Source organism: Pelobates fuscus, chromosome 1, assembly GCF_036172605.1.
Source record: "Pelobates fuscus isolate aPelFus1 chromosome 1, aPelFus1.pri, whole genome shotgun sequence".
Classification (NCBI taxonomy): domain Eukaryota; kingdom Metazoa; phylum Chordata; class Amphibia; order Anura; family Pelobatidae; genus Pelobates; species Pelobates fuscus.
Genome location: NC_086317.1, coordinates 154,963,152 through 154,975,683, shown reverse-complemented (window position 1 = coordinate 154,975,683; position 12,532 = coordinate 154,963,152). Strand labels below are relative to the sequence as shown.

Here is a 12,532-nt window from a genome sequence, read left to right as displayed (position 1 = left end):
GAAAAAAACTGAAAAATGTAACATGCTATATTTGACCCTGTAACTTCCCAAAACAACATAAAACCTGTACATAGGGGGTACTGTTTTACACGTGAGACATCGCTGAATACAAATTTGTAGATTTTATTGCATTAAAAGCAAACCGTATTATGACATTCACAGTTAAAATGTCACGTAGAACTAAAAAACATTTTTTTTAAATCTTATTTTCTCCCATTTTTTTATATTTTATTCATACTGAATTATGTTTCATAGCTAAATATTTGATGTAAAATTAAAACCTTGTTTCCTCTGAATAAAATAATATTTAATGAGTGTTGGTGCACTTAATATGAAAGAGGTGAATTATGGTTGGACAGACATATAGTCAAATTCCAGATTTTGTTTACGTTTAGTTTTGATCACAATGTGTACATTTGGCTCAGTCCTTAAGGGGTTAAATTACTTTTGTTTCTGTTTATGCAGCCCCAGCCACACCTCCCCTGGCTGTGACTGAAACAGCCTGCATGAAAATATATGATTTCATATTCAATCAGGTGTTAAGTTGCTTTATAAGGTTTTGTATCCTGCTCTGTATATTGAAACAGTATGCTATATATTACAAACAGTAAGCTCCTGCAAGCTATTAACAGTGCATTAGTTAAGTTTTAAATTAAACACACTGTGCAACACAGGAAATTTAAACATTAGATGTTTCTTTACAGGTAGTGTTTAGGAAGTCACATGCAAGGAGATGTGCCTAGGGTAGTATAAACCTAGTGAAATAACTAATAAATGAGCAGTGAGACATAAGAGGCAATATATATATATATATAAACACCAATACTGCATTCTTAAGCTAAATTAATTACTTTTCATTTTTAATGACTATAGTGTCACTTTAAATCAAAGTCTATTTCAGAGAAGTCATTATAACTGCAGCTTTGGAAACCTTTTTTTTTTTTTTTTAGATAAACCCCCAATAGCTACATGCACAATTCCATTTTTTTGCTTTTTTTTTTTTTTTTACGTAAATTGCACTGTCGAGTGGTCCTTTAATACTAATTAAATGTGTGTTGTTAGGATAACCAATAGGAAGGATAGGGGAAAATATTACATTGTTAATAAAGGAAACAATAATCCCAGAAATACGGTTTATCACTCATCGTGTATATTTGCTCTTTTTGTGTATGAAAGATCCCAGCATTTTTTAATTTTTTAATTCTAAATGATATGACTATAAATTTCTCCATTGTAAATATTCAAGGACATTATTGGACGACGTATTGTCATATAACAGAGCTATTCGTGATGTTTATCTTAAAATGTTATTTTTATTCTTTTTGTTTCAGAACGTCCACCTACTCCCACTGGGCTGATTGTGGGTAAGTACACTTGGTTACATTCTAACCTAGTGATATTTTTTTTTTATCATCTTCTCATACAGCGATTCACCAGCACTTTAATAAGGATGCAAATGGATGCATCCTAAACCTAAAAATTATTTTATACCACTACTCTACTAGATCAGTAATTATCCCGTGGTTTATCTGCAGTCCATATGTGGTCTGAATTTTACATGCAATCCAATAGCATGAATGCACTATCCACCCTTTTGGTGGATCATTAATTTCAAAAGCCTTATCACTTGCAAGATTGACTAAATGATGGTCATTCCCCTCTCCTGTAAATTAATACTAATCAATGATTTATTATAACACTGTTAGGGATCTACCGTATATACTCGAGTATAAGCCGAGTTTTTTAGCACATTTTTTGTGCTAAAAAACCCCAACTCGGCTTATACTAGAGTCAATAGTCTGTATTATGGCAATTTGCATTGCCATAATACAGACTGGGGGAGAGGAGGGCTGGCAGAGCTGTACTTACCTCTCCTGCAGCTCCTGTCAGCTCTCTTCTCCTCCGCGCCGTCCGTTCAGCACCTCGGCCAGCTCCCAGTGTAAATCTCGCGAGAGCCGCGGCTCTCGCGAGACTTACAGTGTGAGCTGACAGAGGGAGCTGCACGGATGGCGCGGAGGAGGAGAGAGCTGACAGGAGCTGCAGGACAGGTAAGTTACAGCTCTGCCAGCCCCCCTCTCCCCCCACTGAACTGCCAATGCTGGACCACCAGGGAAGGAGCCCCCCTCCCTGCCATATATCAAACAGGGAGGGGGGACGAAAAAAAAATAATGAATAATAATAAAAAAAAAATAATTAAATAATAAAAAAATAATACAATAATAATAATAATTAAATAAATAAAAATAATAATTAATAATAATAACAAAAAAATTTAAATAATAAAAATTTAAATAATAAAAAAAAACACCCACCCCCCACCAAGGCTCTGCCACTCTCACACTCTCACACTCTCACACACTCACTCTTACACTCTCACACTCTCACACACTCACACTCACACACTCACACACTCACTCACACACTCACACACTCACACTCACACACTCACACTCACACACACTCACACGCTGCACTCATACACACGCTGCACTCATACACTCGCTGCACTCATACACTCACACTGCACTCATACACTCACACTGCACTCATACACTCACACTGCACTCATACACTCACACTGCACTCATACACTCACACTGCACTCATACACACGCTGCACTCATAAACACGCTGCATTCATACACTCACACTGCATTCATACACACACACTGCATTCATACACACACACTGCATTCATTATACACACACTGTAAATAAATATTCAATTAATATATTTTTTTTAGGATCTAATTTTATTTAGAAATTTACCAGTAGCTGCTGCATTTCTCACCCTAGTCTTATACTCGGGTCAATAAGTTTTCCCAGTTTTTTTGGGTAAAATTAGGGGCCTCGGCTTATATTCGGGTCGGCTTATACTCGAGTATATACAGGGCCGGTGCAAGGATTTTTGCCGCCCTAGGCAAAAAAAAACTTGCCGCCCCCCCCCCCCCCCCCCATATGTCCAGCCCACCATGTGACATCACAATGCCCCGCCCATATGCTCTGCCATATGGGCCAACGCCAGTCTTCACAAAGTGTCTTATCTGAAAAGACAGTGTGTTTACATTAAAAAGCCTACAGGCACAGGCTATAGACACCAGAACCACTACATTATGCTGTAGTGCTTCTGGTGACTATAGTATCCATTTAATGTGAGGTAAATTAGAGATTAGTGCCACTAATAATATATTGGATTGCCTACTTACCACCAGATGAGGACAAGAGGCTGATGATGGGCTCAGTCTGGCTCCACAGGTCTGGTGTAGAAGAGGCTCTCTGGAGACTGTTTTTAACAGTGCTCACAACAATTAACGAACAGGAAGCAGCTCCATTTTTTAGGGCCCCTTACACAGCTCAAGGTCTGGGCCCCCAGGGGGCATACGCCTACAATGCCCACCCATAAATCCACCTACATGGCCCATCCATGAGTTGGGGATGTTTTATGTGTGCAATTTGTGTAAGGGATGTAGTGTGTTGATAGGGGATGTAGTGTGTGTTTGCGTGTAAGGAATGCATTGTATGTTTCTGTGTGTGTGTGTGTGTGTGTAAGGGGTGCAAGGTTTGTTTCTGTGTATGTAATTGAATGCAGTGTGTGTCTGTAAGGGGTGCATTAATTATGTAAGAGAACGTAAGGGATGAATTGTGTGTTTCGGGTGTGTCTGTGTGTGAGTAGGAATGCATTGTATGTTTCTGTGTGTGTGGGGGGGGATGCATTGTGTATGTGTGTAGTGTAAAAGAGAGGGTTTGTGGGGTAGGATAGGGACTGAGATGGGAACAGCTCTTTCTTTTATTTTAAAAAATTCATAGTGCTCTCCCCTCAATTATTGATTTCCCCTTCCCTTCTGTCCCTCCGTGTTCTCCCCTTCTGTCACTTAGTGCTCTCCCTTAGCCCCCTGTCCCTCTGCAGTCCCCCTTGGTGGTCTTCTCACTCCCCCCTCCCCCCTTAGTGGTCCTCCCTCTCCCAAACCCCTTAGTGGTCCTCCCTCTCACAAACCCCTTAGTGGTCCTTCCCCTACTCCCCCCACCCCCTTAGTGGTAATCACCCTCCTCCCCTCTCCTTAGTAGTCCTCCCTCCTTACCCCCCTTTGGTGGTCCTTCCCCCCCTTAGTGGTCCTTATCCCCCCTCCCCTAGTGGTCCTTATCCCCCCCTCCCCTAGTGGTCCTTGTCCCCCCTCCCTCCCTCCCCTAGTGGTCCTTATCCCCCTCCCCTAGTGGTCCTTATCCCCCCCAACCTCCCATAGTGGTCCTTATCCCCCCCCAACCTCCCATAGTGGTCCTTATCCCCCCCAACCTCCCATAGTGGTCCTTATCCCCCCTCCCTCCCATAGTGGTCCTTATCCCCCCCATCCCTCCCATAGTGGTCCTTATCCCCCCCCATCCCTCCCATAGTGGTCCTTATCCCCCCCCATCCCTCCCATAGTGGTCCTTATCCCCCCCCATCCCTCCCATAGTGGTCCTTATCCCCCCCCATCCCTCCCATAGTGGTCCTTATCCCCCCCATCCCTCCCATAGTGGTCCTTATCCCCCCCATCCCTCCCATAGTGGTCCATATCCCCCCCCCCCATCCCTCCCATAGTGGTCCTTATCCCCCCCCCATCCCTCCCATAGTGGTCCTTATCCCCCCATCCCTCCCATAGTGGTCCTTATCCCCCCCATACCTCCCCTAGTGGTCCTTATCCCCCCCCATCCCTCCCCTAGTGGTCCTTATCCCCCCCATCCCTCCCCTAGTGGTCCTTATCCCCCCATCCCTCCCCTAGTGGTCCTTATCCCCCCATCCCTCCCCTAGTGGTCCTTATACCCCCCCTCCCTCCCCTAGTGGTCCTTATACCCCCCCTCCCTTTGTGGTCCTTATCCCCCCCATCCCTCCCATAGTGGTCCTTATCCCCCCCATCCCTCCCATAGTGGTCCTTATCCCCCCCCCCATCCCTCCCATAGTGGTCCTTATCCCCCCCCCATCCCTCCCATAGTGGTCCTTATCCCCCCCATCCCTCCCATAGTGGTCCTTATCCCCCCATCCCTCCCATAGTGGTCCTTATCCCCCCCATCCCTCCCATAGTGGTCCTTATCCCCCCATCCCTCCCCTAGTGGTCCTTATCCCCCCCATCCCTCCCCTAGTGGTCCTTATCCCCCCCATCCCTCCCCTAGTGGTCCTTATCCCCCCATCCCTCCCCTAGTGGTCCTTATCCCCCCATCCCTCCCCTAGTGGTCCTTATCCCCCCATCCCTCCCCTAGTGGTCCTTATCCCCCCCTCCCTCCCCTAGTGGTCCTTATCCCCCCCTCCCTCCCCTAGTGGTCCTTATACCCCCCCTCCCCTAGTGGTCCTTATACCCCCCCTCCCTTAGTGGTCCTTATACCCCCCCCCCCTCCCTTAGTGGTCCTTAACCCCCCCCCCTCCCTTAGTGGTCCTTATACCCCCCCCTCTCCCTTAGTGGTCCTTATACCCCCCTCCCTTAGTGGTCCTTATACCCCCCTCCCTTAGTGGTCCTTAAACCACCCCTCCTCCCTTAGTGGTCCTTATACCCCCCCTCTCCCTTAGTGGTCCTTTAAACCCCCCCCCCCCTCTCCCTTAGTGGTCCTTAACCTCCCCCCCCTCTCCCTTAGTGGTCCTTACCCCCCCCCCCCCCTTAGTGGTCCTTAACCCCCCCCCCCCTCTCCCTTAGTGGTCCTTACCCCCCCCCCCTTAGTGGTCCTTAACCCCCCTCCCTTAGTGGTCCTTAACCCCCCTCCCTTAGTGGTCCTTATACCCCCCCCCTCCCTTAGTGGTCCTTAAACCACCCCTCCTCCCTTAGTGGTCCTTATACCCCCCCTCTCCCTTAGTGGTCCTTTAAACCCCCCCCCCCCCCCCCGTTCTCCCTTAGTGGTCCTTAACCCCCCTCCCCCTCCCTTAGTGGTCCTTAACCCCCCTCTCCCTTAGTGGTCCTTTAAACCCCCCCCCCCCTCTCTCCCTTAGTGGTCCTTAACCCCCCCTCCCCCTCCCTTAGTGGTCCTTAACCCCCCCTCCCTTAGTGGTCCTTACCCTCCCCTCCTGCCCATGTAGCGTGGCCCGGCGGCGCGGAACGCGGGACAGGAACCTCCTGTCATTCCGTCGGCGGCCGGGTACAGGAAACAAAGGTTCCTGTCCCGCGTTCCGCGCCGCCCGGCCACGCTACATGGAGAGACCGGCAGGAGGGAGCGCTCTGCGCTTCCCTCCTGCCGGTCACAAACCCGGCCGCCCTCCATGCAGCAGTGCTGCGCCGCCTGGGGCTTGCTAAAGCGCTCAGGCGGCGCAGCATGAGGAGGCGCAGCGGGGACAGGGATCCGGCGCCCCCTGGTAAGTTGCGCCCTAGGCGGCTGCCTAGGTCGCCTTACAGGTGGCGCCGGCCCTGAGTATATACGGTAAGTTCCTGTGTCCACTTGGGGAATCTTTGATAAACCTAAATAAAGCCTGTTATTTGCTAGTGATTAGCTCTAGGGGCACCCTTTGAAATAATTTAATAAAATAGTTTCAGATCCATTGCATGACCGTATCAAACTGTTTTGCGATACTAGGCTTGGGTGATAGACATTTTTTCCCTATTTACATTTATTTGTTTTTTGTTTCTATGTACACCAATCCACAAGTATGACTGTCTAATACAGGGATCCTCAAACTCCGGCCCCCCAGATGTTTCTGAACTACAACTCCCATGATTCTTTGAATTACATAGATAGCCAGAGAATCATGGGAGTTGTAGTTCAGCAACATCTGGGGGGCCGGAGTTTGAGGACCCCTGGTCTAATAGATGAATCTTGTGAAAACTATTTTCTGAGAGTTCCACAAGTTGACATTGAGCCATCCATGAGGTTTGCACCACATTGCCCATGTCTCGGAGCACTTTCATGCCTTCTACATTCTGAGAATGAAAACATTATGTTGCAGAAAGCCTTCTTAACTCACAGTGCTTCTTCCTTTTTTATGTGTATTGTATGTTGAATTAAATATGTTATGACAATGTGTAATCTCTGCACATTGGAAGGTTGTGTTCCTACTTTTAATGTTGTGTATTTTTCTTTTGTTTACTTTTAAGGAATAATTGTAGCTGTCATAGTTTGTATTCTTGTGGTCATTATCTGTCTGTGCTGCCATAAGAAAAAAAGAGGGTAAGAATATTTATTAGCACCTAATAAACCATGAAGATGTTCTGTCACTGGGAATGTTACCCTCTGTGCCCATGTAGTAACCCTATTATCAGATACTTGTTCTGTAGTTCTCATTGTAAAGCTTTTAAAAAAAATATTTTATATAATATACAAATATATAGTATTTTGCTTAACTTGCAATTTATTCTGCCTTGATATTTATGTAAAAATAAATTGGTAATATATATATATATATATATATATATATATATATGTGTATATGTGTATATGTAATTTTTTAACCTAGCAAATCAAACTTGTTACGCTAATAAAAAGAATATTGTCTGTAACCTAGGATTTTGCCAGATCTATAGAGAAAAGCCAATTGATTTTTATTTAGCATACTATTGGTAAACCAAATATTATAGCAGTTGGCAATTCCGAGTATCCTGCATTTCTCGATATCTTATTAATCTATTTTTGGAGACTGTGCCATAATCTTAGAAACCAGTAAAAAGTGAGTTTTAACATTAGTGAGTTCAACACCCCTATTTACTGGAGAGGACTTTTCTCTTCCTCCCCTTCATTTTTTTAATGCACAATTGTACGTTTAACCCCTTAAGGACACATGACATGTGTGACACGTCATGATTCCCTTTTATTCCAGAAGTTTGGTCCTTAAGGGGTTAAAGGGACACTTTAGGCTCTATAACTGCTTCTTCTCATTGAACTCTTTACATTGTCTGTCCATTCAAAATGAAACCGGTTTTAATGCTGAATGGGACAGTGCCAGTGACCTCCAGGCACTAAAACCAATCCAATCAGATGAAATGGTTATGGTTCCTACTGTTTCCCTTTAAACAGTAATTTTCCTCCTGCTTCAAGCCAGATTTAATTTATCACATTGCATCCAGTGATCTTTGCCTTACTCTTGTTTATTTGAGTAAATAATTTAGTGGCAAACCTTTTCTTTTTTTTTTTTTTTTTGTTTCTTTTTTTTTTCTATTGCATGTCTGCTTTGTTTTTCCTTTAAAAAAAATGTATATGCCTTTTATTTTAACTTTTCTTCTTTTTTTTTTTTAAGGAGAATGCATTTAATATTTTGACATAAAACGGTTTCGGATTTTTGACAGTAGTATTTATTCAGCAAACAATCATTTGAAAGAAAAATGTAATCTGCAGCATTGTAAATATAAGTTTTTGTAATACATTTATTGACTGTATACACAAGTGTACATTTGAATCCCAGCTCTACCATAAGACCGCTAAGTATTGAACGTGCAGCTCTAAGCAGACCAGTACTTCCAGGAACCTTATCCAGTCACTTGGTTTTTTTAGTTGTCAAAGTTTTATAAGTGTTGTAGTAAGTGTAATTGCAAACAATTGTATTGCACGAAAAACAGAGCATATGTGAACTCCGAGAATAGGCAAAAGCTAAAAGAAAGCTCAATAGCGTGGCCTTTGGTTAGTCCCTGCTTAGGTCTCAAACATATTTGCTCCATGAGAGCAGTCCAGATCCAAAGTGCTGGCCAGTTCCATCTTGCACAATAGATGCAGCAACCCCGTACAATTCTTGCCTTCAACTTTGGGCCTCGTCAGCAAGCTGTATGTGATAACCCTCCAGGCTTAGTAAGCACAGGTTCTCACATTCTCTGTTTTTGTTACAAAGTTCCCTAAGTTAAAGGGTAATCCAGATGTGGACCCAATGCTCACGGTGCCTGGAGGAGTATCCGCTACACCTTATTGATGAGGCCCAAAGATGGCCGAAACAATCGTCAAGGCTGCATCCCTCATACAGATGAAACTTGCCAGCATTTTGGATCTGGACGGTCCTCGTGGGCGGGATCAGTCGTATGCGTAATTTGTACAGTTTCTGTCAGTAGTGGCACAAGTGAGCAAAAACATTTTTGAGACCTGAGCAGGGGGGACTAACCAATTGGCAAGCTGCTGAGCTTTATGCAAACTTTTGCCCATTCTCAAGCTATTTTATTCTCTGTTTTTCTTATCCTAATTCCAGTCAGGAGTTTGTTGATCTAGAATCCAGGACTTTTTTGCAAGTGCAATTAGCACTGGGTATATATCGCTAGACAGCTTTTGATATTGGTACATTGCGGAAAATAGTTTTCTTTAAATTAACCCATACATCGCTATCTCACATTACAGAAAGCAATTAGAATACTTTATCAGCATGTTGTGATGTTTTTCTGGTTTATTTCAAGTGAAAAGCATCTCCTTAAAAAATGTTTTAATTGTTTGCTCAAATGTGATTTTATTTTTCCAAATGGTAGTTTTGTTTCTTTTTTATCCAGTATATACAATGCTGAAACTCTCCAAAACACATTACCAAAGTATGAGAAAGCTGTAGATCAAACTATAATGTAGGTATATCCATGCTTGTCATTGTGCAGCAATGAATCATCTTCCTGACTTGGCGGTTCTCCCTAGAAGTGTTACTATCACCTGCATTGTGCAATGTTGCTCGAAGTGCCTTGGCTTTGCTGTACTAGCATGTTTGTGCAAAAACACTTTATAGCTAAAACCAATAGGGAATATTTAATAAATAACAATAACTATTAACAAGCCATTTGCTAACATATACATAAAGTTTCCATAAAAAAAGTTTCCACAAAATATATACTGCTTTTTGTTCTTGGCCAATGTAAGGTTTGTACATTTTTTTAACCTTTTTTTTTTTTTTTGTATTAAAAATTTCTAGATACTGTAGCTGAAAACATTGTTAGTTTTAGAGTAGATGTAAGATTTCCAATAGCTGCATCTTTCTATATTTACCTTCCCATATGACTATATGTATGGCAGGGTAACTAAATTATAGATCAAAGTGGGAGTTGTAATATTTAGGAGATCTGCCTTTTAACCACCTCTCCTTTATTACTTGTTTAATAAGAATTATACATAGACAAATTGTCAACAATTTGCTCTTGGATTTAAAATGATAAGAAAACTAAGCAAAGATCTCCTGTTTGTTTTTTGCTGGCCCTCAGGGTAAATTTTTGCATGTGGGAAATGTTTAAAGGACCACTATAGGCACCCAGACCACTTCAGCTCAATGAAGTGGTCTGGGTGCCAGGTCCCTCTAGTTTTAACCCTGCAGCTGAAAACGTAGCAGTTTCACAGAAACTGCTATGTTTACACTGAGGGTTAATCCAGCCTCTAGTGCTGTCTCTTTGACAGCCACTAGATGCTGCTTCCGCGATTCTCACTGTGAAAATCACTGTGAGAAGACGCTGGACGTGCATAGGGCTGGGCTCTTGCTGCGCATGCGCATTCGTCAATGAAGTCGACAGGAGAAGGAGAGTTCCCCAGCGCTGACGGAGCCTGGTGCTGGAGAAAGGTAGGGGGCTGAAGGTGGGCCATGCGGGTGGGGGGGACCTAATGACCCTATAGTGCCAGGAAAGAGTTTGTTTTCCTGGCACTATAATGCTCCTTTAACCCCTTAAGGACACATGACATGTGTGACATGGCATGATTCCCTTTTATTCCAGAAGTTTGGTCCTTAAGCGGTTAAAGTTTATTTGAAAAGAGAATGAACCGTTAAGCTTCCGCATTTTATTTTTATAAAACCTTTTAAGGCTACTGCCAGTCCACGCAGCACAATAACTCTCCAGGACATAGACCTTTCCAGTTTCTGTGCTGATGGACATGCTGACAAACTTGGACCATTGTTATAACTTGAGCACTGGATTGGGAACCACTGCACTAGAGCAGAGGTAGACAACCTATCGCACCCCAGATATTGTGGACTACATCTCCTCTGATTCTTTGCCAACATTATGGCTGTCAGAGCATTATGGGAGATGTAGTAAACAACATCTGGAGTGCTGAAGGTTGCCTGCTCAAACTGCCTAGAAAAGCTTTGCTCACACTGTTGGCCCTTTTTACAGTTAAAGTAGAATTTTAGTAGCTTTCTTGCATCATCAGATACAGATAATGCATTGCTCACCTGGTAAACGTCTGCTTAACATAGCTGTGCCTGCTGAGAAAATTAACTGTGAATAACTTTGTCTTCTCGTCGTAAGTGCTCTTGAATGGAGTGTAATTTACTTGGACGAATGCTTTTTATGCTTTTCAATGTATGTTGTTTTTTATTTTTTTATTAGTAACTTCTTTTTTTTTGTCATTTATTTTTCCAATATTCGTATGCCTTTGCCTCACAGCAAGTGTTAATATTTTATACGTGTGCATGCATCTGTTCCTGTTTGTCTCTAGTATTGCCATCTCTGGTTGACGATAGGCCTCGAAATCTGTCTGTAAATACTTGCAAAGTATATACTAATTTTATTAATGGATCTTCCCCCCCCCCTCCCCCCCCCCCATATTTCTTTTTTTGTTATTAGAAACTTGCTTTGATATTTTCTGTATTTATATTATTATATATATTTATTTAGCAAATCTGCATCAGATCCAATTTCAGTGAATCCTGTGGATAGTCTGTGAATGGCTTCGGATATTCTTTCCTTCTAATGTTAATACTAATACTGACCTTTTCATTTGCCCTTTTCTAGATTGCATCCTTTCCGTTAGCCTTTTTTTAACTTTCTGATGTGGTTTTTCTTTTCTAGATTTGATCTTTTCTTTATTCCTATCCGTGTCCTATATGTGTATGTATTCATTTGTTTTTCTTTTTCTTTTAGTAAACCAGAGCCTGCAAATTACACTGCTCATTATACAACTTGCAAAGATTAATTACTGCTGATGAGCCATTTAATAGAAATCGCGGACTTCTCCAATGAACCAAAGTAACAGCGGTGCAAACATATCCCCCTTGTTTCTATGGAATGGATCCTATGCTTTTTTTTTTTTTAGGAAGGCTCCACGGGTGGCTGGTGGAAGCTTTAATTATGAGCCTGTTTTTGAACATTTTTGGACATAACAACGTTGCTTTAATAGATTTCAACCCTATCTTCAAATCCAATATCATCAGATAGGACTGAATTAAAAGATGTAGGATTCATTTAACCCCTTAAGGACCAAACTTCTGGAATGAAAGGGAATCATGACATGTCACACATGTCATGTGTCCTTAAGGGGTTAAAGATTGGAAGCCAGACAAGTTTGAAATTGACTTTATTCAGCAAGCCGTCCTTTCTTTGTTGATTTTGATATTTCTAAAGTAGCTGTTAACCTCCACACTTCTGTTTTAATAGCTTGCTTTGATTCACAATCCTTTAGTATCAACTTAACCTCAGAAAAAATGTATGATATATTATTGTTTGTCATTGCTGTTATCCTTATGGTTTTTTGTGTTTTGGGATTATTCTTTTTTAAATCTTTTTTATGTTTTCAGTTAATATGTTCTTTTCTTGCCTTAAAATGTTGTGTGTGTAATTCCTTTTAGTTAAAACAATATTTGTACAACAGAGATGATTTTTATTGGGATGGAGTATACATAGCACCCATTGTATATATTCTGTAA

At 42.4% G+C, this 12,532-nt stretch overlaps 1 protein-coding gene across 2 annotated transcripts in view; it reads left to right on the top strand.

Annotated features, from left to right (window-relative positions):
• Window positions 1-12,302, top strand: part of LOC134608294 (tigger transposable element-derived protein 1-like) — a 151,367-nt gene extending 139,065 nt beyond the window's left edge. The window contains exons 13-16 of one of the 2 annotated variants that reach the window (XM_063450997.1): window positions 1,332-1,364; window positions 7,047-7,119; window positions 9,408-9,476; window positions 11,751-12,302. In XM_063450997.1, coding sequence (XP_063307067.1) covers window positions 1,332-1,364; window positions 7,047-7,119; window positions 9,408-9,476; window positions 11,751-11,802 — 227 coding nt within the window. In that variant the 3' untranslated portion in view covers window positions 11,803-12,302. The remainder of the gene's footprint in view (window positions 1-1,331; window positions 1,365-7,046; window positions 7,120-9,407; window positions 9,477-11,750) is intronic. The other variant, XM_063451005.1, reaches the window with a different exon arrangement.
• The last annotated feature ends 230 nt before the right edge of the window (window positions 12,303-12,532 follow it).